At 35.4% G+C, this 27,748-nt stretch overlaps 1 protein-coding gene and 2 long non-coding RNA genes across 12 annotated transcripts in view; 1 reads left to right on the forward strand and 2 right to left on the reverse strand.

Annotated features, from left to right (window-relative positions):
- kcnq2a (potassium voltage-gated channel, KQT-like subfamily, member 2a) overlaps positions 1-27,748 on the forward strand; it is a 35,237-nt gene that overhangs the window by 1,675 nt on the left and 5,814 nt on the right. For 2 of the 8 annotated variants that reach the window (XM_039678293.2, XM_039678297.2), the window contains exons 2-14: positions 11,013-11,103; positions 11,606-11,732; positions 13,366-13,541; positions 14,857-14,985; positions 15,370-15,480; positions 15,561-15,656; positions 15,908-16,002; positions 16,222-16,284; positions 17,288-17,317; positions 17,914-17,967; positions 20,803-20,978; positions 25,979-26,026; positions 27,080-27,097. In XM_039678293.2, coding sequence (XP_039534227.2) covers positions 11,013-11,103; positions 11,606-11,732; positions 13,366-13,541; positions 14,857-14,985; positions 15,370-15,480; positions 15,561-15,656; positions 15,908-16,002; positions 16,222-16,284; positions 17,288-17,317; positions 17,914-17,967; positions 20,803-20,978; positions 25,979-26,026; positions 27,080-27,097 — 1,214 coding nt within the window. The remainder of the gene's footprint in view (positions 1-11,012; positions 11,104-11,605; positions 11,733-13,365; positions 13,542-14,856; positions 14,986-15,369; positions 15,481-15,560; positions 15,657-15,907; positions 16,003-16,221; positions 16,285-17,287; positions 17,318-17,913; positions 17,968-20,802; positions 20,979-25,978; positions 26,027-27,079; positions 27,098-27,748) is intronic. The other 6 variants (XM_039678301.2, XM_039678323.2, XM_039678306.2 and 3 more) reach the window with 3 other exon arrangements.
- On the reverse strand, positions 5,003-9,287 carry LOC148973727 (uncharacterized). Its single transcript, XR_016146517.1, has 4 exons — positions 9,169-9,287; positions 8,657-8,744; positions 8,432-8,526; positions 5,003-7,233 (listed from the first exon to the last, which is right to left on the reverse strand). It is a non-coding gene; the product is annotated as an uncharacterized LOC148973727 (long non-coding RNA).
- LOC148973728 (uncharacterized) lies at positions 21,786-25,104 on the reverse strand. 3 transcript variants are annotated; one of them, XR_016146520.1, is made up of 6 exons: positions 24,703-25,104; positions 24,523-24,598; positions 24,345-24,429; positions 24,118-24,202; positions 23,612-23,996; positions 21,786-22,168 (listed from the first exon to the last, which is right to left on the reverse strand). It is a non-coding gene; the product is annotated as an uncharacterized LOC148973728 (long non-coding RNA). The 3 variants fall into 3 exon arrangements; XR_016146519.1 differs by having other exon boundaries at positions 24,118-24,206; positions 24,341-24,429; XR_016146518.1 differs by having other exon boundaries at positions 24,118-24,206; positions 24,703-25,096.

The raw sequence follows: 27,748 nt of genomic DNA on the forward strand, positions 1-27,748 counted from the left end.
GAATCCTTACAAATCTCTTGAGAGTTGTGATTGATCCACACAATATCAAGGCAAGGCACAGCATCTCTTCTTATCAATCCTTTTAGAAACACATACTGTAGAGCTTTCAGAGTGCTCCATTACCTCAAATGTTTTGAGATCCATTCATATCTTATGAAGATAATAAACCAATCTTTCATAATGCAGCATAATCATAACCATGCACTCCATCATGGATGCTGGAGCATGAGTGCCTGTAAATGTCTTTGTCTGCTCTGGTGGTCATGCAACCCTCCAGAGCCGGCTTCAGACCGCTTTTAGCAGGGGGGCATTTATTTTCAATGGGTGGGCACTAGGTATATGGGGACTTTTTTCCGATATTAGATATCCTATATTTATTAATGCTACTGCCTTTTCTGTTAGCTATTAACATGAAGTAATGCAACCCACACAATAAACACATAAAACATTACACATTGTTGCAAGACGAGCGACTCTTAAGAAATTTGATCAAGGGTTAAATAGGCCTATACAAAAAAAAAAATTGCAAGACCGACTCTGACCACAGCTTTATAATAGCAAAGCTAACGAACATGTACACAGTCTCTCACTGACAGAATAGCTGTTTATATGCTATCTCAATGGCGGAAGTGAGAAAAAAAAAGCTAAGTTACTCATCTTTATTCTGCTATGTTCTAACATAAGCATTCGTAGCCTTAAAAAGCATCATGTAGTTACCTTTATCAAATAAAACCTTTAACACCTTTAACAAATAAAAAACACCCACAACATACACAGATATTATTCTACAATTTCCATTTACAAGAAAATATAGGCTTAAACACCTGTTTCTCCACGGCGGGAGTGAGTGACATTTCAGGACAATGGGCAGCGCAAAAACTAGGCCAACTAAACTATTAGTTTCATCACGTGACAACACATAGTGAACATTACAGTACATGCCAGTTAGATAAATAGCTACACTTACGACTCGGACTCGACTGTCTTTGGTCTCGGTCTCGACTACAACACTGCACGGTAGAAGCACCAAATACCAAAGCCGGGCTGTCGTTGTCTTGCTGTATGGGGTAATCGATGTGTAAGGAGAAACTGTGGTATTGAACCATTTTCTAATTTCCATTTTTGGAGAGTTTTCATCTGTTTACTTTGTTTTGAATGCAGGAAGCACGCGCGGTCGCGCCAACTGAAAATCATTTCATTCAAGTATTAACGTGCGTGATTGGGGGGGCGGAGCCGGCAGGGGGGGTTTCCTCACAGCGTCACACTGGTTTTTATGTTGGCTTTATTGTATTTTCAGCTAATGAGCCGTTTGTAGACATATATTTGTACTATTTCTCACTGAAATGTGAATTAAATTAAACTGATATTATTTTGTAAATTATATCATAATTCAATTTGGGGGGGCACAAAATACATTTGGGGGGGCATTGCCCCCTAATGCCCCCCCATAGCGCCGGCACTGCAACCCTCATAGAAGACTCCCAATTCAGCTTGAGACATGAATGTGAGTTCTGAAGTTCATTATTTATAGTCACTACCCTTATTTTACTCTGTCTTGTACACACACACACTGAGTGGAGTGCAGTGTGCTGACTTTGGCCTCTTTAAGTGTTTTTTTCTCATTCACAAGCATTAAATGCAGAGATAGCACTTGCACGCTGATGCTGTACAGACTTAGCAAAGCCTTTATTTCTCAGGCTTAAGGAAAAGGGTACAAGGAGATTCTTAGAAGTGGTGAATGCTGGTGTCTTATGATATGTAAGTCAGAGTATTTGTAGCAGTAACAAGCACATCTGCATCATAATAATCTATTCTGCTTTACCACTAATTCGAACAAGAAATAAACATGAATGAACATCCGATGGCATGTTGAAAGAAATCCGTATCAGGTCTTAAGTAATCGCTCAATCGGTGTTTCAACTTCGGAAAGACATCAATGAAACCATTTTGAACAATAGGCCTATTTCACAGTAATGTTACTTTTACTGTTCCTCAGAAAAGCCATTCAATGTCCATAAACTCATTAGTCAGCAAGAAAAATTAAGAAAAAGATTATAATAGCCACCATTTCAAAAATGAGTAGAAACATAATTATGCTATTAAAAAGTTATTATAACATTATTATTATTAAACTTCCTTGTGTATAATTTAAATGTACAAATCAGTCAATTTTAACCTTTAAATTATCATCATGTATAAACTGGGGTTCCCTGTATAGTTGACAGCAATAGTTGCCATATAATACAAACCCCCAAGTGATTGATGTCGAAACCAAATTAAACTAAATTTGTGAATCGAATCAAATAGCAAGCTTGTGAATCGAATTCATATTAGGCAATTTGTGTCAATAATACCTATAAATTTTGCTTTATTGACCCTTTAATGTTCCCTAATAATAACAGTTATGCAGTTTGCATGGTTCGGTCTGGATTTGAGTGGTGAATAAGTTAAATCAATGACTCTATTACCTCATTCACTGCTGACTCAAACCATGTGTCCTTGCTGTCTTTCTGTTCGACCGTATAGTCTACTCCGCCTTACAATTTCCAGATTAGTCTGTGGCTGTTGCCAGCATCAAGAGCAATGACCTGTCTCACAAAGTCAAAAGGATTTGTTTTACTGTTTATGTAACTGATCTTTATAGGTTCCTTGCATATCACGCTTAAAGGTGCCATAATGCTGTAATTTCAGTATTATAAGTGTTTGATGCAGGTGGAGTTATTCAAACTGGAATTAGTTTTTCCTAGTGCACACTTTTAAAACAAAATGTTCTTGCAACATTTACAAAACCTGAAGGCAGTACATTTAGATCTTTCAGATTTGCCAATGCAAAGATTGCTAATTCACATATGTCAGTAAGCCATCAGCATCAGTGAAGGACAAATAGGAACTTTCATTCCGCTGCTTCTAAAAACCCATGGTTTGTCAATGTGATTTCTGGGCAAATTCATATTAAAATGCTTCCTTTATCCTCTGGAGCCCCTTATAAAGTCTGTCTGTGAGCATGTAGGCAGGAGGAAGGTTCCTTATGTGACATGTTCCTGAAATCACTGTTTCTGTACGACTTGGCACTTTTTGTCCTTGCTTAAAGATTAGATATCCTTTGATGATTCATTTGACCATTGACTTCCTAATCCTCTAATGCAGCCTTCATATATTCACCTTTGGCCTCATTCCCTTTAGGACCAGTCTGTTTTACTGATCTCCTTCTGTTTGATTGTTCCAAATTAGCAGATTAATTCCTATTATGGCATTTCATTTTAATACCAGGGTCAAGAAGCAGCCTAGTCTATCTGACACCTCTAATATCATTCAACAGCAACTCACAAAATATTTATCTTATAGAGGAACAGTGTGGTTAGCAGGACTCTACAAAAGTTCTTCTGTTTGAAATCATTTCTGATTTATTGAAAATAGCATGTACTGATACATTTTCTTTCTTTTCCTGTTTGCTAATGAAGAGGTCTGGAACCCTGCCTAATTTATTACACCCACATGGCTTTAGTCCAAAGAGGCAAATGTATCCAAACTCAGGGCCAATGACTAAACAATGCCAGGCTGTCTCGTAAAGTGAAATTCTCCTCTGAGATGAAAAAGAAGTTTTGTTAAAAGATTTGATTTGAAACAAATGTCACATAAATCAATGAATGCAAACAACACAAGAATAATATACATGACCTTTCATGTATTTGGGGTCTGTGTACGATTTTTTGATGTTTGTGATAGAAGTCTCTTATGCTCATCTGCATTTATTTGATCAAAATACATGAAACAGTAATATTGTGAAATATTATTACAGTTTCAAATACCAGTTTTAAATTTCAACATAATTTAATTTCAACAAAATATCATTTATTCCTGTGATGGCAAATGAGTTTTAGCATCATTTTCCAGTCTTCAGTGTCTTCTCAAATTATTCTGTTATGCTGATTTGCTGCTCAAGAAACATTTATTATTATTATCAGTGTTGAAAACAGTTACTGGTTAATAGTTTTGTGGAAATTATTTTTGATAAATTTTTAATGCATTCTTGCTGATGAAATATATCAATTTCTTTATAAGGAATAAAAATACATACTGACCCCAAATTTAAAAGAAATCTTACCGACCAAGAAGGATAGTATTTGTATTTACTGCAAGTAATGATTCAGGAAGCTTTTAGACCCGTTGTCACCCTCGCCACTAACTTTTTCAGTTCAGGTGCATCTGGATTTGCTTTTTCCCATTTATTGAAGGCATTGCACCAGTCATTCAAGTGCTTTCATTGATTCTGTGATTGTGATGACCACAGCCATGGCTCATGCACTTATATTTTTCCTGAGTGTATGCCGCTTTTCTTTAGGTTATAAATTTCTCATACTCATTTGTTGCAATGTAGGTAGCTTTATTTTCTTCTTAGATATTTTGGGGTTTATATTATACAATATGAGTATTTCTGTAAAAGTACATTTCTTTTTTTGTAATACGTTTTTGGGTGGATTTTGCTGTTATTTCTGTCATATGTACGTAGTAGTGTTGTTGTTAGTCTTCCCTTGTGTGTCAAAATCAGCCAATATATAAGTTCCCTTTGTTTCTTTTGTTGGAGGTCAGTTGTATTTTTGAGTCTTCAGAGCTTTAGTTACTGTCTGTTTATTATAGTACACTGTAAAAAGTAATAAGTTGACTTTACTAGGAAAAGCTGTGGAAACTGATTGCCTCAAAATTTTCAAGCAAATTAGGTCATTATTTTTGAGTTGATACTACTCTCTACTTCTTTGTAGAGTTAACTTGTGTATTTGTAGAGGTTACCATAAAACTTGAGTACAGGTAACTTAATAATCTCAAGTTAAGGCAACTTACAGATTTAAGTTGAGATTTGTAAGCAGAACTTACACAAAACAGTTAATTTAACATGTCTGCTTGTTCTACTTACTAGAGGAATGTGTGGAAACTGATTGCCTTAAATTTCTCAAGCAAATTGTACTCAAAATTCTGAGTTGAGAATACAAAGAAAGACAACACATTTGGCAAACCACTAGAATGTTTATTTGTTCAACAACAATATGTTAAAACATTACTGGCCCGCCAACAACATTTTAGAAATAAAGCACATAATGCACTCAAGAAAAAAAAACAAAGTACTAAAGACAATAAAAAAATGTTTCTTTGTTTTTAACATCTTTACAAAGTGGTTGAAAGCAGAGCATGCAAGTCACACAGTTTGGTACAGAATTCCTTTCCTACTACAGTTCTCTTTAAAATTCTCTTCTTATAAAACTATTCCAAAACCAAACAAGTAACATCCTTTTAAATAAGGATTTTTTTTCTTTTCAACAATTGAAAAACAGTGAAGTATCTATAAAACAGTACTGAACAATTTTCTTTAGAGTTCTCTTAAATGAACACTCCACTGTTTTATTTCATATTAAGGGGATAGTTCACTTTGAAATTAATTTTTGATATGTTGTATCTTACTTCAAGGGCATCCAAGATGTAGGAGTCTTTGTTTCCGCAGTGGTTTCAATTTTGATATTTTTAGGTCAAAGCGTTCTTGTCTGTCAGTCACATAATGCAGGTCTATGGTCACCACCACAAAGAGCAGCACAGAGAAGTCAAAATTAAACATGATTTAATGACTCGTAAATGTAAGTACACATTGATGGCCTAAGACAAGAAACGAGCGGTTTGTGTGAGGAAACGAACAGTATTTATATCGTTTTTACCTCTTGTTAACAGCCATGTCCAGCTGATCCGGATCAGATGTCCAACTGAACCGTATTGAACCATGTCCAACGTTCTGCAAGAAGTGATCTCGCGCGTCTACGTCACGCATTGTTTACACAGAGATTTACCGTTCACTAAACATATTTAGATATATCGAAATCATTTTTTATTGCGATTTCCTGTATATCTAAATATGTTTAGATCTTCACAGTGAAAGGTAAAACTTCCGAAATCTCTGTGTAAACAATGAGTGACTTAGACGCGCGCAAGATCACTTCCAGCGGAACGTTGGACATGGTTCAGTTCGGTTCAGTTGGACATCTGATCCAGATCAGTTGAACATGGCTGTTAACAAGAGGTAAAAACGATATAAATACTGTTAGTTTTCTCACAAACCGCTCGTTTCTTGTCTTAGGCCATCAATGTGTACTTACATTTACGAGTCATTAAATCATGTTTAATTTTGACTTCTCTGTGCATGCTTTTTGACGTGGACCCCCTAAACATCCATTGTATGACTGACAGACAAGAACGGTTTGACCGAAAAATGTAAAAATTGAAAATACTGTGGAAACAAAGACACCTACATCTTGGATGCCCTTGAGGTAAGATAAAACATATCAAAAATTAATTTCAAAGTGAACTATCCCTTTAAACTATGTTATTTCCTCACAAAGACGAGTTGATACATACCTCTCACGTCTCAGTGCGTGCACTCAATCGCTTTAGCGCGACGCGACACATTGATAGCACTTAGCTTAGCACAGTTTATTCATTAGGATCCAAAAAGAGATGAAGTTAGAAGCGACCAAACACCTCCACGTTTTCCCTATTTAAATACAGTTACACGTTGGTAAGTAGTTACATGACCGAGAATGGTGTATGATTACACCAGTGTAAAATGGATAACTATAATGTATGGCGGAATAGCACTTGAGAGCACTTCGACTTGGCGCAGTAATATCATCATTCCTAAAAAATCCTCTCATCATCAGTAGTGATGATATTACTGTGCCAAGTCGAAGCGCTCTCAAGTGCTATTCCGCCATACATTGTAGTTCTCCACTTTACACGCTTAGAAAAGCGGCACATTTTATTTTGTCACCATACTTGGTCGTATAACTACTCGTGTAGCTGTATTTAAACAGGGAAAATGTGGAGGTGTTTGGTAGCTTCACTGCTTGGATCCTAATGAATGAACAGGGCTAGTTAAGGGCTATCAAAATTTCGCTGCACGTCAGAGAAATTAAGTGTACGACGCACTGAAACGAGAGAGGTATGTAACAACTTGTCTTAGTTAAGGGAATAAAATAGTTTAATATAAAAAAAATGGTGGAGTTCCTTTAAAGACAGCTCATTGCTTGTGGAAGATTTTCAAGATCATCCACAACCACTGTACCTTCCAGAATAATTGCCGTTGTTGTGGCATCAAGATGCAGGGAGTAGGGTATGGCAGCGGTTGCAGACGATTCGGGAATCACTGTCAGAATACATTTCAATGTTGGACATATCTTCATTGTCATCACAGTCCTAAAAATGGGAATAGCATATAACAAAAATTAGGTCATAGAACAAGACATATTTTAACGGAACACTCCACTATTTTTTCATATTAAACTATGTTACTCTCTTTACTAAGACGAGTTCATACATACCTCTGTCGTCTCAGTGCGTGCACTCAATGGCTCTGGCGTGCAGAGACACTTTAACACTTAGCTTAGCCCAGTTTATTTAAACAGAGAAGCGACCAAACCTCTCCACATTTTCTCTATTCAAATGTGGTTACACGGCCAAGTATGGTGACACAAAATAAAATATGGCGGTGTTTGGTCACTTCTAACTTCATCTCAATTTGCATCCTAATGAATGAACTGGGCTAAGCTAAGTGCTAACAATGTTTCTCCATGCACCAGAGCGATTGAGTGCAGGCACTGAGACGAGAGAGGTATTCATAGAGAGGTATTTATCAACTCGTCTTTGTTAAGGGAATAACATAGTTTAATATGGAACAAAATGGTGGAGTGTTACTATAAAGGGATAGTCCACTCAAAAATTAAAATCTTGTCTTAATTTACTCACCCTCAAGTTGTTATAAACCTGTATGAGTTTTTTTTTTTCATCTGCTGAACTGAAAAGAAGATATTTTGATGAATGTTGGTAACCAGACTGTTGAGAATAGCCATTGACTTCCATAGTGGGAAAAAAAAAAACTATGGAAGTCAATGGCTAATCTCAACTGTTTGATTACCGAACTTCTTCAAAATATATTATTTTGTGTTCAATATAAGAAAGAAGCTCAAACAGGTTTGGAATAACATAAGAGTGAGTAAATAACAACATCATTTCATTTTGGGTGATCGATCCCTTTAAGAGCACATAGTCATTAAAATATGAAACTAAATTAATAACCCTTTGTGTCTAAATGTAAAGGCCTTTTCAAAGAGGACACAGCAGTGAATCCAGGGGGAAAAACATTCATCAAACCACTGCATGAAAAGACAAATAAAACTGATGGCCGGTTATATAAATTAAAACTAATATAAAATGTATCTTCTAACTGTCTTTTTTCTTCTAAACTCTTAATTTATCTTTCACTTTCTTTTCTCCAACCCTTACTTTGTTTCACTGTCCTGACAGTTTTTCATGCCTTTCTTCTTGCCAGATATCAACTGTTTGAAGAACAGTTAGACTGTTAAACAAGAATCACATCAGAGATGAAAATACTTACAAAAGATGTCTTGTAAAAATCATTGTGGTCCTCCTCGAAAAGTAGTGGTAGGCCATGATGAAGAACGATGTTCGTTCCGCATTGATATTAGATTTCTGCAAAGTTATAAAAATGTATATTGAATAGCACTCGATACTAGCAAAATGTCAGAGCAAAAAACAACAGTAAAAGCAACATATGTTTTGCAATCGAGACATAATTGTGATAATATGTCGATGAGCTTACGTCATTTTGAATCTGCTGCAGAATCTTAAGTTTGGAGTCAATATCTCCAGATTTAGCCTTGAATTTATTGATGAAACGTTGAGCGAATCTGTCACAAAATAAAGACAAAATAAGGTAATAACTGCTTGTTAGTTACACTTCTTAATTAATGCGTCATGTAATTAATTTTCATGTGAACGACACGTGAGCATTGAACTTTCTAGAAAGAAGGAAAGTTACGTTAGCTGCTATCTAGGCCGCACAGCCAGGGTTTTTACATTTTAGATAAACCCCAAACTTAAACGATTAACACAGCATACAAACTGTAACTAATATAAAACACGTGTTCAGTAAAAATCGTTTTTTAATCTAGTAACTTATGCCGCTTGTCTCAACTGGTCTCATTCGACATAAAACTAACGTTACTTCAGTGTGTCTTTTCCTCTTACTGCACAATGAGCAAAATAAATTCTGTTTTTAAGCTATACAATGACATTAAAGTTGATAAATAGTTGTTCAAGAGGCTAGCATACCTAGTTTTGCTGCCGCATCCATTCCCGAACACGAGCTGAAGTCCCTCGTCGATCTCGTCTCGTCTGGACGTCTTCCTCAAGTTCAACCGTCCAATTGCGCAAATGCGCATGCGCGAGTTGAAAAAAAAATAACCGAGTTGTTTCGTCTTATGCTGAAACTTAATAACCAAAGTAAATATATAAAGCTTTGTAACTAAAAATATAAAGGACTGTGAAGTAGCAGGCTTGCTTTTTATTTTCCCAGTTATTTTTTTAAGCGTGCAGGAAAAAAAGATTTAGAACCTATTAACTATATATTAACCTATTAACTATTTTCAAACTAATTGTATGGTATTTACTAAAAATGTTGTTAATTTCACTATTATTATTATTATTATTACTATCCAAATTCTGTGCTCCAGAAATTTGCAACATTGTGAAAATGCCTTTAGTACAATACACTTACCAATCTTAAGTACAATGTACTAGATTTGTTTAGTTTGACTATTGCATCCACCTAAAAGTTCACAGTACACAGTGTAATCAAGTTAAATCAACTAAGTTTCTAAAGTAAGTTAAATTCACTAGTTTTTCTTAAGTAGAATCAGCAATTACTTTTTACAGTGTACCGTATAGTATAGTACTTATTATTGTCTCTTTTATAGGCCCACAAATTTATTTTATTTTGTTCCAATGATTTTTTAGGAAATAAAAATCCTTACTTTTGGACTTCCCTTGTCACTCCCCATGGTCCCTCACACTGATATTTAACTTAATCACCATAGACTGTAAAAAACTATGGAAGTAGTGTCTGTGACATCATCTGTAGGTTTCTGAAGAGCATTTTTGAAGCCCAAAGTGGGCGGAGCCGGCATCGCCATCTTGGCAGTGTGTTACCGCACGTCACTCCCGGATAAACGAAAATGGGCAAAAAGGCGGGATAGCTAAGATGACACGGCTAACAGACAGCAGACATACGGCTAGTAGTGACAGCAATGGCAATCCACCTGTCACTCAAGTGGCCACGCCCTTAATTATGCAGAACTTGAAGGCTTAAAATATTTTAAATGGATGAAAAAAATTCAAAATTAGCTATAGACCAAAACCACTTTTTGTACCAGGCTAAAAAGAAGTTTTTTTCCCTGCTATATATTTGGGCATTTTAACAAGGGGGCTATATGGGATTGCCTCTCTTTGGGAGCCTATCTCTAGTGGCCAGTTGATGAATTGCAGTCTAAGTCACTTCCATGTTGGATAAGATAGAGAGACCCGAAGGTTATCGCTTGTTTATCACACAGTTCCACATCTCACAACTCACTGTTTACATCACTACAACTATCATCACAATAACATGGATGTTAGTTCAGTGTATTGTCTATTTCATGCACCGCAAAAGTTTTTTCTCTCACTGTACAATAGGTGTGATTCCCAGTGAGGTTTTATGTTAATGAGACAGCTATTTTAGTCTCGTTTCACTTCACTTCCTTTCTCTCGCTCTTTATCTCTGAGTTTAACTGCAGGGTTTCAGGAGCTCTCCAGGGATTCTTGCCTCTCTCAAGCCTGTATTCCATACCCAAGGGGACCTTTGCATCATGACTTGAAGTCAAAAGTCACTTAAATTCCCAACTATTTTTCCATGTAGATCACACAACCAATTATAGGCCCAAGATGGCCCAATTCCAATTAACTGTCCTTCATGAGTATGTATCTACTGCTTTGTCCAAAACAAATGGTCAATGAATATCTGTTAAAAATGAAACCTGTCAGTTGCAGCTTATTCATGATATCTCATGTGAAAGTAATTCCCATCCCAGCATTCCATTAAATCATTGGTTTGATTTACGACAGTCCTGTCTGTCTTGCAGGTTTCTGCTGGTGTTTTCCTGCCTGGTTCTGTCAGTGTTCGCCACGATCAAAGAATACAAGAAAAGCTCAGAGAGTGCCTTGTACATTCTGGTTTGTATCTGTTATTCTTTCAACGTGATTTACAGGAGGAAGCTGATTCATGCTAGTGGTGCTCTCAGGTTTTTATATCAAACACTTCAGACTTGTGTGTGCATGTTGTAGATACTGTAGATGTCAGTAGATCTTGTTCCACATTTTGGCAGAATGTGACAAGTAGGACGATATCCAGTGCTGATGTGGATTGCTGTAAACATGATACTTTATAGATCTGTTTGTGTCAGTGTAACATTAGCCATCAAGTATGCACATAGTGCTCTTTTAACATAAAGAAGCTTGTATTTTTGATGCATAACTATTGTACTACTTGGGCTCTTTATATTAATAAGTATTATTGCTACTTGTTTACATTTTGTGACATGTATCTCATTTGTTAGTGTATCTCATTATATTATATTATAGTTATAGCCTAATGGTCTGCAAGTCAGACTGCTAACCCACATATGGCAACAATACACATGTCAACTAGTGGATAACGTTTTTGCTTTCTGTCTAGGAAATCGTGACAATCGTGGTGTTTGGTGTGGAATATATTGTGCGGATCTGGGCAGCCGGGTGTTGCTGTCGCTACAGAGGATGGAGAGGAAGGCTGAGATTTGCACGCAAACCCTTCTGTATCATCGGTTAGGAAATCATCTTCAGTTTTTTTACTGTTCTGATCTTATTCTCTAATGCATTTTCCTCTCTCTCAGTCTCAATCTCAATCTCTCTCTCTCTTAATTTCTCAATCTCTCGCTGTTCTTTCTGCTCAAGAGACAATAAAATCTGCTTTGCCAACTTCTTCTGGGGCAGTAAATGAGCAAAGGGGTTGGCACTCTCTGAATCACGACACTTGATACGCTGGATGCCAGTGCTACTACAGCTGAATAATGAGAACTCCGTTAGTGCATGGATTAGTGCAAATTTGAGACTGATCCTAGTCACATTACTAGAATAAGTCACCTACAAATTCTTTCAGCATTTAATCACCCTGCATGTCAAACACAAATAGATAACATTCTTCAACATTTCTTTTTTTTTCTATTTTTTTTAACTTTGCTTTTAATTATCAGTTTGATTGGAAAGCCATAATGATGAATATCTATTTTCACAGCATCTCCGTTGAAAGACAAAACCCAGTTGCACTGTCATCATTCTTGAGAGCAGTGTTAATTACATTTACATTTATTCATTTAGCTGACGCTTTTATGCAAATCGATTTACAATTGCTATATATGTCAGAGGTCACACGACTCTGGAGCAACTAGGGGTTAAGTGTCTTGCTCAGGGACACATTGGTGTCTCACAGTGGATTCGAACCCGGGTCTCTCACACCAAAGGCATGTGTCTTTTCCACTGCGCCATCACCACCCCAGTTACTAACTTTACCGTGAAAAGTAGAGTAAGGGATTACTCTTAATTTGTCTGCAATTTAATTAGTTACTTCTGATGTAATTGCATTACATACTGTAGACAATAGAATTTCTATAAAAAGCAATAGTGGATTTTAACATCAAATTTGAATATCTAATGTTAAACTGTTTTTATTTAAAGTAACCATCTCCCTTTAAATACTATGATCAGTTCAAGAACAATTTCTGCAATTTTATATTATTTATTTGAAAGAATAAAAGAGCAGTTTCATGTCTATCCTTGTGATGTTCAACTGGTCTAGTTTGATATTTGATTACTGAGACTTTTGATACTTTGATACTATAAGTAAGTAGTAATTCAATACTTTTTAGAGAGAGTAAGTACAGTAATCTAATTACGCCATTGAAGATGTAATTACTAGCTGGTAATTAATTATTTTTTAGAGTAACACCTTAACCCAACACTGCTTGAGAGCATTATATGAAGGATAAGAAAGTAAAATCAAATAAAATCAAATATAAACATTTCCTATCTAATGTCATTAAGGGATACTCCAATTTTTTTGGGAAATAGGCTCATTTTACCACTCCCTCAGAGTTAAACAGTTGGGTTTTACCGTTTTTGAATGTATTCAACCGATTTTTTGATATTTAGAAAATATCAGTAACCAGACAGTTTCTGGTCTCAGTTTCTGGTCTCATTGAATGAGACCAGAAACCGTCTGGCTACTGATATTCTTCTAAATATCAAAAAAATCGGCTGAATGGATTTGAAAATGGTAAAACTCAACTCTGGGGGAGTGGTAAAATGAGCCTATTTCCAAAAAAAGTGGAGTATCCCTTTAAGAGTGACAGTCATCTTGGGTTTTTCTTCTGCTAACTAATGGACACTGTTGTTCTGCAGATATCATGGTGCTTTTTGCCTCAGTGTCTGTGCTGGCGGCTGGCTCGCAGGGGAATGTTTTTGCCACCTCCGCCATTCGGAGTCTGAGGTTTCTCCAGATCCTTCGAATGCTGCGAATGGACCGCCGGGGTGGCACATGGAAGCTCCTGGGATCTGTGGTGTACGCACACAGCAAGGTGACCAGTGACATGCTTATTTTCTTACAAAACAAAATACATTTTTCTGTGTAACACTCATGTATTGAGTGTGTGTAAATGTGCATATGTATAGACAACTGTTTCACGTGTATGGTTTACATATAAAATTGTACTCCTTGAACACAGAGATCGCAAAAGTTCACGTTAAGTTACTGAGTGAGCATATTTCCACCAGTCTGCCAGTGGGCAGCAAATGTATTATTATTCATTAGTTTCTATTACTGGAAAAACTATCACTCCATTTAGTCTGCAGCTATTAAAACTATTCAGTGGCCTTAAGCACCCCGTGAAATGGTTTAAAAATAAATGTATTTCCAGTATTGAGAGATTGGCTTTTGAAATTAGGACAGGACATGTTTAAAATAGTTGGTTGTATTTTATTTTATGTTTACTTACAGTGTACTTTCCTAAGAAAGTACTAGGTACTGTAAGGTAACAACATGGGTTAAGGTTAGGTTTAGCAGTAGGTTTAGTGTTAGTACTTAGTTATTACACAGTTATTATAATAACTATAATTAGTATGTACATGGGGAACAAGACTGTAAAATAAAGTGCTACCAAATCGTCTTTTAGTTTACATTATAATGACGGCTACTTGCTATTGATAGTTTGTGACAGATTGTATTGGGTCAAAGTGTACGATATCATTCTAGAGTGCATTTTTTATTTAGCAAAAAAAATGAATATATGCCCCTGAAAACTGATAAGAAGTAAAAGATTATCTATTCATATTTGCTATGTTTTAATATTGTCAACTTTTATTAGAGACACATACTACCTCTCAAAAGTTTGGTTTCAGTAAGTTTTTTTCCCCCCAATAAATTAATACTTTTATTCAGTAAGAATGAATTAAATTGATGAAAAGTGACAGTAAAGGCATTTATAATGTTACAAAATAAATAATTTCAAATAAACGTTTTTTTGAAGAATTAGCAGGATTTCCACAAACATATTAAGCAGAACAACTGTTTTTAACATTGATGTTCAACATTATTAATAAGAAATGATTTCTGAAGATTCATGTGACAGGAGAAGACTGGAGTAATTATGCTGAAAATTCAGCTTTAACATCACAGGAATACATTACATTTTAATAAATGCATCGTTACTGAGAAAAGAGGTTAAAAATCCTCACCGTCCATTTAAATATGTACATGGACTAAAAGGCATACAATATATATATATATATATATATATATATATATATATATATATATATATATATATATATATATATATATATATATGCATATACTGTATATATATATTTCATAACATTTTCAATCCCTTGTAGGAACTCATTACGGCGTGGTATATTGGATTCCTTTGTCTCATCCTGGCATCTTTCTTGGTGTACTCAGTGGAGAAGGATGACAATGCAGAGATGTTCGAGACCTACGCAGACGCCCTCTGGTGGGGACTGGTATGTGTAACAGCTTCATCCAAGCCCACAGTGGCCTGCTGACTCAATCCAATCAGATAAAAAGACAAGATAAGACGCACTGAAACAAGATGCTGTTCCAAGATCTATTTTACAAATGGATTAATGCCATACAATAACTCCTCTCCAGCTCCTTTGATTGATCATTTAACTCCAGAGTGAGTAATTGTAGACATTGTAGATATTCCTCTTTAAACTGGTATCAAGGACACAACAGGATCCCAACCTAGGATTGAACCTACGACTCTGCATGAGTCATGACCATCCTAGCCTTACTAGGTTGTGTTCTTAGTATATACTCAAAGACTCTTTAGTAAAAATTCTGCTTTTTATAAAAAAAAAATAATAATAATTTCTGTTCTTTAGATAACTCTTACAACTATCGGCTATGGGGACAAGTTTCCTATTACATGGAATGGGCGTCTGATTGCTGCCACCTTCAGTCTGATCGGTGTTGCTTTTTTCGCTCTTCCTGCTGTGAGTTAAAACTGAAATGACATTTTGAACCTCTCCAGTGCCTGGTTTGATGTGTTTCTCACAGATTTTCTCTTTTGCAGGGTATCCTGGGCTCAGGTTTTGCTCTGAAGGTTCAAGAGCAGCACAGGCAGAAACATTTTGAGAAGCGCCGTAACCCTGCCGCATGTCTTATCCAGGTCAGACCCATGACTCTACTGTAATTCTCACCAGACACATTTAGAGGAAATCAACACATAGGCTTGCCTGATGTCAGTGTGACTACTAATATCATATTTAGTTTATGTTAACTTTGCTGTTAAAGCTGAAAAAATTGAGGATCATCTTTCTATTTTCAGTCTCATGTACAGTGATGTATTGTATACTGTAACTATGAAAGTCATTTGCAACCTTAGGAGTGTATTTTAATAATTCCCTTGCCCCCCATCAGGCTTCTTGGAGATTTTATGCCACAAACCTTGCACGGACAGACCTAGTGTCCACATGGGACTTTTATGAGCAGACTGTGTCAGTCCCAATGTACAGGTAGTCAGTCATCTTGCCTTTCTATAGACCAGTGTAACTGAAGATATTTTTATTGGTTTGTTAGTAGTACTGTTTGCTGTTTTTTCAGTTTACTGTATATTAATTCTTAATCGTGCTTTTTTTTTTCAACTTGTTTTAATAAGAAGAAACATCTTTTTGTTGTTTTATATGTCTTTATGCATTTAAAAAGTTTATTCTCTGTTCTACCTCTCCTTAAAGACTCATCCCTCCTGTGAATCAGCTGGACATTTTAAGAAGTTTGAAAGGAAAATCTGGTTTCAGGTCTGGTCATTTTACCATATTTAAATATCTATGTGAATAATATTATGATTATCATGTCTGGAATATACAGAGTCAAATGTCTGACCGCATACATTTTTTTTAAAACCTGAAAATAAATTAAAAGTTTTTTTACTTTTACAACGAAGAAAAATTATTGACCTACAAATGCAAAACATATATCAGATTCAGCACTATTTCTAGGTCACTATCAAGTAAATTTGTGTTTGATCATGTATGGATGGTCAGATGTTTTTTGCTTCTGTTGAAGCTCAAGAAGATGATATATATAAAGCTATTGAAGCTAAGATAATGTAATTTGTGATAACTCGTAAAATGAATGGAAGAATTTTCTCAGAATATTTATGATTTTTATTCTTGTTTTAAATATTTTATCATAGTATTGCCTGCATTAATCTTATGTCTTAAAGGGATAGTTCACCCAAAAATGAAAATTAAGTCATTAATTACTCACCCCCATGCTGTACCAATCCCGTAAGACCTTCGTTCATCTTCGGAAACACAAATGATATTTTGATATTTTGATTAAATTTGAGAGCTGGATCACTCCTACATAGGCTCCCTAAGGGATTGAAACTTGACGGCCCAGAAAGTCATTGAAGAAAATGTTTAAATAGTCCATGTGACTACAGTGGCTCAACTATAAGTTTATCAAGCGATGAGAATACTTTTTGTGCGGAAAATACAAACAAAAATAACGACTTTATTCGACTTATATAACTTATAGTCACATGGAATATTTAAACATTTTCTTCAATGACTTTCTGAGCCGTCAAGTTTCAATCCCTTAGGGATGTAGGAGTGATCCAGCTCTCAAATTTGTAGGAGTGATCCAGCTCTCAAATTTAATCAAAAATATCTTCATTGTGTTTGTCTTACGGGGTTGGTACAGCATGGGGGTAAGTAATTAATAACATAATTTTCATTTTTGGGTGCACGATCCCTTTAATTGCTTTCAACGTTATGTTCTTCTCTCTTTTTAAAGGAAGGACTCCCAGCCAGACGTCACTCCAAGGTTTGTTGTCCCATATTTTCCCATAGATACTTGACTATTCCCAAGTCACCTCAAAAACTCCTATTCACCTATTCTTGAGAATCGTAGTTTCAGTGCACCATCTTCGTCCTTCAAATGAAAAAACAGCTCATATTGCTGTGTTTTAAGTCATTTGAAATCACAAATGTTATTCAAAGACAACCTGGTTGCACTTTATACTACAGCATTTTCAAGTGGTATTTACAGGGAGATGAATGAGTCAATATCATACTGACACAGCATAATCCGCACAGTTCAAAGATACTGTATTAAAAGTGAAACGTCTCATTAAAGAAAACACACTTGAGGAGTTTTTTTTACTGTATCTACCCTGTAAAAGACCTGCTCTTGTAATCCTGTAATATCAAGTGCAATGTGTGACTCATCAATCAAACATATTCCTTCATTTCATTCAGTGTAAGAACACATAGCTCAAACTTTGTAGGCTGTTTTGGTGGGTTTAGGGGGGAATACCTCTCATGTTATAGGCCCCACACTTGAACATGGCCTAAACCAATTTTGACCATTGCTTGTATAATCTTTTCTCTCTCATGAATCACTCCAACCACATTTTGCAGTAGTGAGATTTCACACAAAGACACCCTGTGTGGGTGCTGCCCAAGAAGCAATAGGTACCGTTGCACAAAGATACTAACATCTGCACGCCCAGATCTCTCTCCAGCATTTGGATTTGCCCCCACCCCTCCCACCCTGATTTCTAAATGTATTCCTTCAGTGTGTACTATCATCAGCTCAAAGTTTTTAAGACATACTGTACATCATAGTGCACATTTGTATCGGTGTTGAGGTATTTTAATCTCCCGTCAGCTCAGGTGGGATGAGAAATGTTCTGCTCTCCAGCATCTAAAAATGTTGTCTTGTTCAAACCAGAGAAGCAGATGTTTGTTTAGCTTTGTGAGAGATTTTTGCTTGCAGATCAACTTTCCCACTTAGCACCTGGAAGCACTTCCCATCCCCTTTTACCTCCATCCCACGAGACCACCCTCCTCTGCAAGCTGCCTTGAGTATTTTATGGGGTCTCTCATTTTTTTTAATGATTGATTTGGCTGCTTTTTTTAAAGTTGCATAATAGAACTGTTGTGTATTTTTCAGCATGCCCGAAAACATGCATGTGTTTCATTGCTTTGTTGTTCAAAGTATCTGCTGTGGCATCATGTGGGTCTGCTGCATCCAGAAGTGTTTGCAGTGGATTGCATTGCATGACTGAGAAGCACCATTATCCATATCTTTGCCCATGTAAGTCTGATCTTTATTAAAATAGAAGAATGCAGAAATGACAAACTCTGTGTTTGCCAAGAAAAATGTGTTTTAATGTACAATTTTGTGAAATTACTTTGTAATTTTACTTTATAATTGAATTTGATTGAACATGTAAATTAAGTATCTAATATTTTCATGTTTCGGTCATTTTATTAATTAACATACAGTAACTGTCATTTTTAAGCGCTTATCTGATTAATTAAAACATTTCAGTATTGTTTTTGGTTGCTTAAGCTGAACATTTTTATAACGAGCTTGCATGTCAGTTAATATGCAACTGTGTTGTTCTATTAAGAATTGAAGAGTTCAGATTCAAAAGCATCTGAGTGCCATTCTAGAATGATAATTTTTATCAAGCTTGTATATTTAAGTTCAGTAATTTCACGTAAATGGCAATGAAGCTTACCTATTAATTGTCATTTAAAGGGTTAGTTCACCCAAAAATGAAAATTCGGTCAGTATTTACTCACCATCATGTTGTTCCAACCCGCTAAGTTTGTATTTGTTCTGCTGAACACAAAGGAAGATATTTGGAAGAATGTCAAACAGATCTCATTCCCCATTGACTACCATAGTAGGAAAAAAAAAACATACTATGGTAGTCAATGGGGAATGAGATTCTACTACCATAGGAAAAAATACAGACTATGGTAGTCAATGGGGAATGAGATCTGTTTGATTAAAACATTCTTCCAAATATCTTCCTTTGTGTTCAGCAGAACAAATAAAAACATAGCGGGTTGGAACAACATGAGGGTGAGTAATACTGACAGAATTTTCATTTTTGGGTGAACTAACCCTTTTAAGTGAAATTACTGAACTTAAAAATACAAACTTGATAAATTATTTGAAAATTTCAAATGGGACTTAGAGGCCTTTGCATCTGAACTCTTTAATTTAAATAGTTGAAACAAGCAAATGATATATCAATAAACAGTAATCAGCTATCTATTTATAAAAGTAAAATACAATAAGCATGCTGTTTTTAGCTGCTTCACCATTTATATTAGATTAAATCCACCACGAAAGGAATATTTTATTGCACTGCAAAAAATCATTTTCTTTAAGGTGCATTTTTTTGTGCTGGCCATTGTAGATTTATACTAATATTTAGTAACTTAAATGTAGCGTCATGCAAAAGCAAATACATACATTTTTGTATATAATAGTATAATGTTTAGAATGTTTTATGCATAAATCTTTAAACTCCCCCTGCAGTCAATAATTGTATTAAAACTTTAAAACTCTTAAAACTCATCTTTGATAATCAAAATTTTCCTGTGAATAATATCTTCATGTCTTAAAATGGCTTGAATCTAACCACATCATTGCTTCATTCGGATCCACCCAATCACACCAGCTCGGTCAATGCCACACAATGGCAAGTTGTAAATAATGGTTTAATTCAGCCATATACTGTACGTTTGTACCAGACACTGATTCGGAAGAGGAAGAGCGAATTATTATAATTGATTGCAATTATAATGCATTAATGTATTGCTATCTACAACATCAGACACATAATGGTAATTGATATGATAAGCCTTTGGCTTTACTTAGTTATCAAACAGCTAATAATGTGCTGCTAATGTATCACAAACAACATTTCTGTTCGCCATCTCAAAATCATACAGCTGCCTGCTAAAAATCAGCATCTTTAGAAACCCGTCGTGAACACATGAACATCAGAGAGTCTTAGTTACATGTTTGGGATGGTAGGAAACAGGGCGGCTTTAAACTACGTTTTTGAGAATGTCTTTGGTTCACTGCAGTTTTAAGGAGAACACAATCAACAATTGTGTTGACTGGTGAATTTGCACATGGTTTGTCATTTTAAAAACATCACATAGACATATAAAAGACATTAAAAATGGGATTTTCACCATAGAGCGGGCGGGTTTAAGAAAATACTTGAGGTTTGTTCTTAAAACAAAAATGTCAATGGGAGTTAGACATTTTAGAAAATGTATAATGGAAAATACAAAATAGAGAATAAAGAAAATTACTTTTTTGCAGTGCACAGTCATTGATACAAGTTACTATGTATTCTCTCTAGCACTGGATGGTTTCAGGAATTATTTCTGCCCCACACCAAAAAGACACCTATAAGTGTGGGCTCAGGATGAATTGTCTGTTTCCTTTGCTTTTTTGTTTGTCTTCTGTGCTTCATTGTGTCCGCTGTGCAGTCGTAATCCCAGCTTAAAAGAGAAAGGCAGTCCCTCTAAGAGCACCGGGGGAAAGGAAACCAAGACCCTCAAGACAGACGACAAAGAGAGTCAAAGCAAAGTGACCAAGAGCTTGAGCTTCACTGCAAAACACGCTTTCAGAATGAAGGATGGAGCTTCTCGGCAGAACTCTGAAGGTCAGAGAATGTTATTATGTGCACACATGGGACTATTGGGATTTCCATTGTTATACACTGCAAGATACTGGTTCCATATGTCGCATTCACCAGTATAACTTACTCACTTACAATACTCACTTTGCATATCTTGCTTTTTCTTCCTTTTAATGCTTAAAGATGCTTTAAAGTTTAAGCATCAGACTGGGACTTCAGCAGCTAGCAAAGATAGTTTTTAATTATCTGGGACAGAAACACAGCAAAAAAATGTCAGGAGATTTGTCACCATGGGTGTTAAAATTATCACTTTCCGGGTGAACATACAGGTCCATCTTTGCTAGTGTTAAAACAACACTGACGATAGTGTTTATTTTTTAAACACTGTGTTAGTGTTTCATTTAATCACTCAAGGTGTTAGAAATTATTACTCTTAAATATACACATTTAACACTTTATGGTGTTTAATCACACAACTCCAGTGTATTTTTTTATGTTGATTTAATGTTTATAATGTATACTTATTTTAAAATGGTAATGCAGATGAAGTTTAAAAAAATTAAACTTTTAAACCCGAAGATATTTTTCCAAAAACCAAGTTACTATGAATTTATTTTAACATTTATTAAAATTTTTCAAACATACAATTGAATAAGACAACTCTCCAATGCAATACCATCTTATTATTTAAAAGAATAATTTCACTTTGAAATAAACACATCACTCTTTATTACTCTTAAAAAACTTTATTTCAAAACAATCCAAAAAGTCTGGGATCATAGTAGAATTCTGTTCACTGTAAAGTTAAAAATAAAGGCAAAATGTAAACAGTTGTTTCAAACAAACTATTTTTTTTATTAACGAACAAGCACGTTTACATTATAGGTTAATTTTTTAAATAAACGATGAATGCACAATATATGGATTTCTGTCATCAGAATTATATGATGTGATCAAATGGTGTTTAATACTTAAGTCCTGAACATATCAGTGAATGTGAGTCCTGTGTCAGTGAAGTTAATTCAGTACCTTTGACTTTGCAACAGTACAGCAGTGCTTGAGTCAAAAACATTCAGCAGATGAAAAACAGTAGCAGGATATGAGTGGATCAGCTGTATCCAGTCGCTAACTGTAAAGTTCAGTGCAGTTGTTTCACAGAGCAGAAAAGGCTGTGCAGATCCAACTTTAGTGAAAAATCGTGTAGTACTGGGTACCTAGAACACAAAACCAGATCATTTACACATTTGTGTTTCATAAATACAGCAAGTTTAGAGTGAAAAAAAGTTCAATCATCGACTCAAACAAAAAAACTTTTATTTAATTAATAAAAAAAATGTAATTCTGACTAATTATTCACCCTCATGTTGTTCCAACCCCGTAAGAATTTCCTTCATCTTCAGGACACAAATTAAGATATTTTTGATTAAATCTGAGCTATCTCACTCCTCCATAGCCTTCTAAGGGATTGAAACTTGGCGGCCAAGAAAAGTTATTAAAGACATTGTAAAAATAGACAGAGTGACTACAGTGGCTCAACCTTAAGTTTATCAAGTGACAAAAATACTTTTTGTATGCAAAAAAAAACCAAACTAAAAATATTAAAATTAACTATTCATTTTCTTCTGCGTGGGCCTGAGCAAGTTAACAGTGTAACAGTGCAGCGCTTCTGTGTTGTACGTCACACACACACACACACAACCAGCGTCGGCCAATAGTGAGCCTGTGTGTGACGTACAACACTGAAGCACTGTTACACTACGAGAACCATCTCAAGGCCCACAGAGAAGCATGCATAGTTAAATAAAGTCGTAATTTCTGTTTGTTTTTTGGCACACAAAGTATTCTCGTTGCTTGATAAACTTATGATTGCGCTTCTGTAATCACTTGGACTATTTTAACAATATCTTTAATAACTTTCTGGGCTGGCAAGTTTTGATCCCTTAGAAGCCTATGGAGGAGTGAGATAGCTCAGATTTAATCAAAAATATCTTAATTTGTGTTCAGAAGATGAACGAAAGTCTTACAGGGCTGGAACAACATGAAGGTGAGTAAATACTGACAGAATTTACATTTTTGGGTGAACAGTCCCTTTAATGAATATATTTTTAATGAAATATAAGAGATTTCTGTCCATTCATCTAAAGCCTATTCAACCACCACTTCCAAAGCCACGGAAAGGTATAAAGGAAATCAAAAGTAATCCATGTGACTCTAGTGGTGTAACATAAATTTCACAATTTTAACTCAACTTTATTTACAAAATATTCCTCTTCAATACACATACATGCACATCAACAACATGCACGAGTTGTAATGTTCTCATGAACGCATGTTGGAAATAAATATTTAATAAATTGGTAAATGTGTTTTTGCTGCAAACACAGCACTTGCATAGTTTAATAAACATTTATGTTAAACCACTGGAGTCGCATGGAGTACTTTAATGATGTACTTTTGTCTGGGGCTTGAAAGTGGTAGTTGCGTAGATTGTCAATGGAGGGGCACGAAGCTCTCAGATTTCATTAAAAATATCTTCGTTTGTGTTGTGAACATCGAAAAACGCTCACATGTTTGGAACGACATGAGGGTGAGTAATTAATGACAGAATTTCCATTTGTGGGTGAACTAACACTTTAAGAATAAATTAGGACACGCACCTTAAGAAATCTCACTAAATAGTCAGCCGCCGGATTCTGGAAGGATCGGTGTTCTCTTCTTGTGGCTTTGTAATGTTGGGGGCAGGTGATGGGCAGAGATTTCTACTTGTCAAATCAAGAAAACCATTGATTAGAAATCTTATTTTAAGTTTATATATATATACACACACACTTTTGTTAAGTAATTTGACTGGACAAATTCAAAATATGTGTTATGAAACAAAGAAAATCTAGTAATACCAAGCCATGATTATTTTTGTTTGTGCCCATGATTCTCTCATATGTTAACTTATCTGTTATCTTTCCATCACCAGGTTCTAGTCTGTACAGTCTTTAAACACCAAGCCTGGTACCCTTAGCCACTTGGTGCATCATAGAATTGCTCCTAGCAAAAACAAATTGCAAAAATCAACAAATTTAAACATTAAAGCATCTCCAAATATCAACCAAAAGTTAATCTGATAAATACATTTTGCATCAATATTTAATTTGAAATAATTGCTTACCCATTCTAAGAAGATTGGTCCTCCAAATAAGGAAATAAAGTGAAAATTTCACGTGCATTGTTGGTCCGCAGTTTGTGGAGTTGGTCTAGCTGGCAGACGAGAGTAAAAGATAGTTTGAGGATAAATACTTTATGATATTTGCACATCACACATATTGTCATAAAACAATATCATATTATAAAACACGTAGCACAGTAAATGAGTAAAAAACACTTAAAGTTACCTACTCGGTGTTTTCACTGTTAAAAGCAAACTCCGTGTCTGCATTCTGCACTGCTTTTTGAAATGCGTCACGAGTCAAAGATGCAGGACCTGACGGTTTAGGCGCGCACATTACATAAATATCGTTACAAAACAATATAATGCCATGAAATTCATGAGGTAAATTATGTTAAAAACACTTACTGTAGGTGTTTTCCCTGTTAACGTTAAGCCTCCTCCTCGTCAGCTCCGTATTTAGGCTAGTCAAAGATGATGTCGCCTTTGAAAAGAATTTCGACCGTTTAATCGCGCTGGGCATTTAAATATCGCCATGAATCAATATACTATAAAATACATTGCCAATGTAAATTAGAAAACACTTACTTTCGTTGTTTCCCGGTTAAAAAGCAAACCCATCCTGGTCTGCCCCGAATCGCGCGTCATAGAAAATGTCCCTCTGAGAGCGGTTTGCTCGTCCACAGAACATACATATTGTTATAAAACAATATGATGTTATAAAATGAATCTATAAATGCGACAAAACACGTAATAAATGCGTGTTTCCTCCTCGTATGCCTTGCGACTCGAGTCAAAGAAAATGGCGTCTGTGAGTAAAGTTTCAGCTCGTTTCGTTCCGCCCAGCACGTAAATGTCCCGGATGTGACTAGTAACACTATTATTGGTGTTGTCAAAGCATTCTCAGGTGCTACTTAGATTTAACTCCACATATTTTCACCAGCCAGAGTGTGGTTTACACTAGCTAGTGTTAATCCCTTGAGATTCAACACCAGAAAATTAACACTTTACTCTAAGAGACTTTAACACCAGGATTTCAACACTGAAGATTTTGCTGTGAACAGATGCCCCTCCAGATTGCTTAATGTGTCGTTGCAGAAAAGATGATGTCAGCGACACACCATTTATTATTATAAGACAGGAGGTGCATTTTCTATTTAAAGTAACAGCCCGCCAGAAAGACTGATCTATATTTCGTAAGGTTCATGGCTTCGGTCCCATTTCTGAAACACATGAAAGTGACGTAATGTTTCAAAACATATTGTTTGAGTCCACAGAGAATTTGGTTTGAAGATGTTAGTTGATTTGTGGATTTTCAGCTGCAGTAACTATGGTTTGCATCTTTCCTTTTACAAATACATTAACAGGAGAAGGTTTATAAGCTCTTAAGATGCTTGATCCCCACAAGATATTTCATTTATGGTGAAAATACTTTGGGGAGGAATTCACTAAGAACGAATTGTGTTTTCTGATAGTGTGTTTATTTGCACATGCTAATGTATTTGCATTGTTTAGTATCCAATTCACTAATGCAACTATGGAAATCAGATTTTATGCTAAATTCAATTTTTACTATAGCAATTTCTGGTTTAGAAAGAAGCATGTTTGCCCTAGGAAGAATGACAATTAAACTGTATTATGGGTGGTTAGTGAATGAGAAGTAGTTTTTTGCATTGAAACACAGTTTATTAGCGAATTCACCCCTTTGTGTTTCTCTCATCATCTGTTTTATGCTCTAGGCATAACTCTGCGGTGCTCAACTTCAATATATATATATATATAAATTGATCCATTTTATGTATTTTACTTCCTGCACACTCATCAGTTTCTCTCTCATTTCTCTCTACTGGAAAACAAAATAAAGTGCTGATTGAGTTGCAAGACGAGGACTTCGCCATGAAGAGTTCTCCAGGTTAGGCCATGATCCAGAAATATGATCCAAAAAGCAAAGAAATGACAGAGCAGTTTCTCTCAGAAGTAGACTAAATATAATCCGAATCTGTAGCATGATGCAGCCATCACTCTCTCGAAAAGGTTAGAGATGGCAGAAATGACAAGCTACGTTTGATAAATCACAAACAACAGCATCACAGACCTTAGCTTAGTGAATTCAAATAAATAAATGATGTCACTGCAGCATACATATTAGAAACTGGCGTCACTTCCAGTATCGTACCATTTGACTTTCCATGAATAGGGTACAAAATAGGTCAAACTAAATATTCTTGTTCTCTTCAGTATCTGTAATGTTTCCCTGTTTTGTAACTCTGTTATTAAAAAAACTGATGTGTGCTTTTATTATTTACTAAAAATGACTAGTAGAAATAAATAAATATTGACAAATATTCTAGAATGAGCAACTGGTGAAATAACAGATTTGCAAATTTATCTTATATTTCTATATTTTATCTAATAATTAGTATTAATAATAATAATTTTTATCTAATAATAAAAGTATTTTCTTTATCATTAACGTGGGTTTAATGGTTGAGCGTGAAGTCTAAAATTGAGAAAAAACATTGCTCACAATGCTGATGGATTGTATAATATTATTTATTTGATAACCTAAAATGAAATGTTATGTTTTGTGGGAATAGAGAGAAATAGTTATTACAGTAACTTTTAATTTAAAATAATATGTTACGCGCAGCAATAATTACAAATACATAACTACGCTACTTTATTTAGGTTACATAATAGTTCCTCTAACATATCTAATACAGTAGTCCTCACAGCAAAAGTGTCACAAGTCATCAGTCAGTACCACTTTCATGCAAAGTGCCTTGTGATGTGAAAGCAAATCTTCCTCATTCATAATGTAGCATAAGCCTAATATAAGCAACACCATGTATTATACAGTTGCATGATGAAAGTCATTGTCATCGTTGACCATCTCTCTCTCTCTCATTTCTTTATCTCTCTATCTTTCACATTTGATCTCTTTTTTCTCTTTACATTTTGGCAGCGATTGAGGGCTTAATCAGTAAGACAAATTATGTTGTCTGGGGCTGCATCTCTTTAGCACTAGTCCAAAAAAATCTCAACACCAGTCTGCTAAAGAAACACTATGCATGCTCCTTAATTATCGAGCTGCTGCATATCTTCACAGATCTGCCTATCATCCAACACTCTCTGTCATGAACGCTTGGCTGAAAGTTTCATCTCACTTGAAGCATCACACAAAGTATAAATGAATTTCTTTTCTGATGCTTGGATAGTTTTTACAGCAGATGTATCCTTATCTGTCAACAATATGACAGTGAAGCGCAATAGCAGATCAAAGCTAACGTTACTATTTGTCTCAGCCTGGATCTATTTCTCATCCCATGACAGAATGTGTTCCATGAAGGTGTTAATGAAACACGTTGCAACTTACACTTTCCATCAAGTACTTTGCACTAACCTGCATGAAGAAATCTCTCAGCTTATTAAGGAAACAAGTTTGTTCCCAGAAATCGGTCTTGTGCAGTTTCGACTAGTTGGTTATGTCATTTGAATAGGATTTTGGTTTTTCGGCTGTCACGCCCTTATTCATATGGCATGAGGATGACACATGTACAGTAGTACTAATATTTAAGCTTTTTTTTTGTCCTAGCTTCACATGGTAAACTGTTTTTCATAGGGGATGAAATTT

Source organism: Pimephales promelas, chromosome 14 (genome assembly GCF_988280905.1).
Source record: "Pimephales promelas chromosome 14, fPimPro1.hap1.1, whole genome shotgun sequence".
Lineage (NCBI taxonomy): Eukaryota > Metazoa > Chordata > Actinopteri > Cypriniformes > Leuciscidae > Pimephales > Pimephales promelas.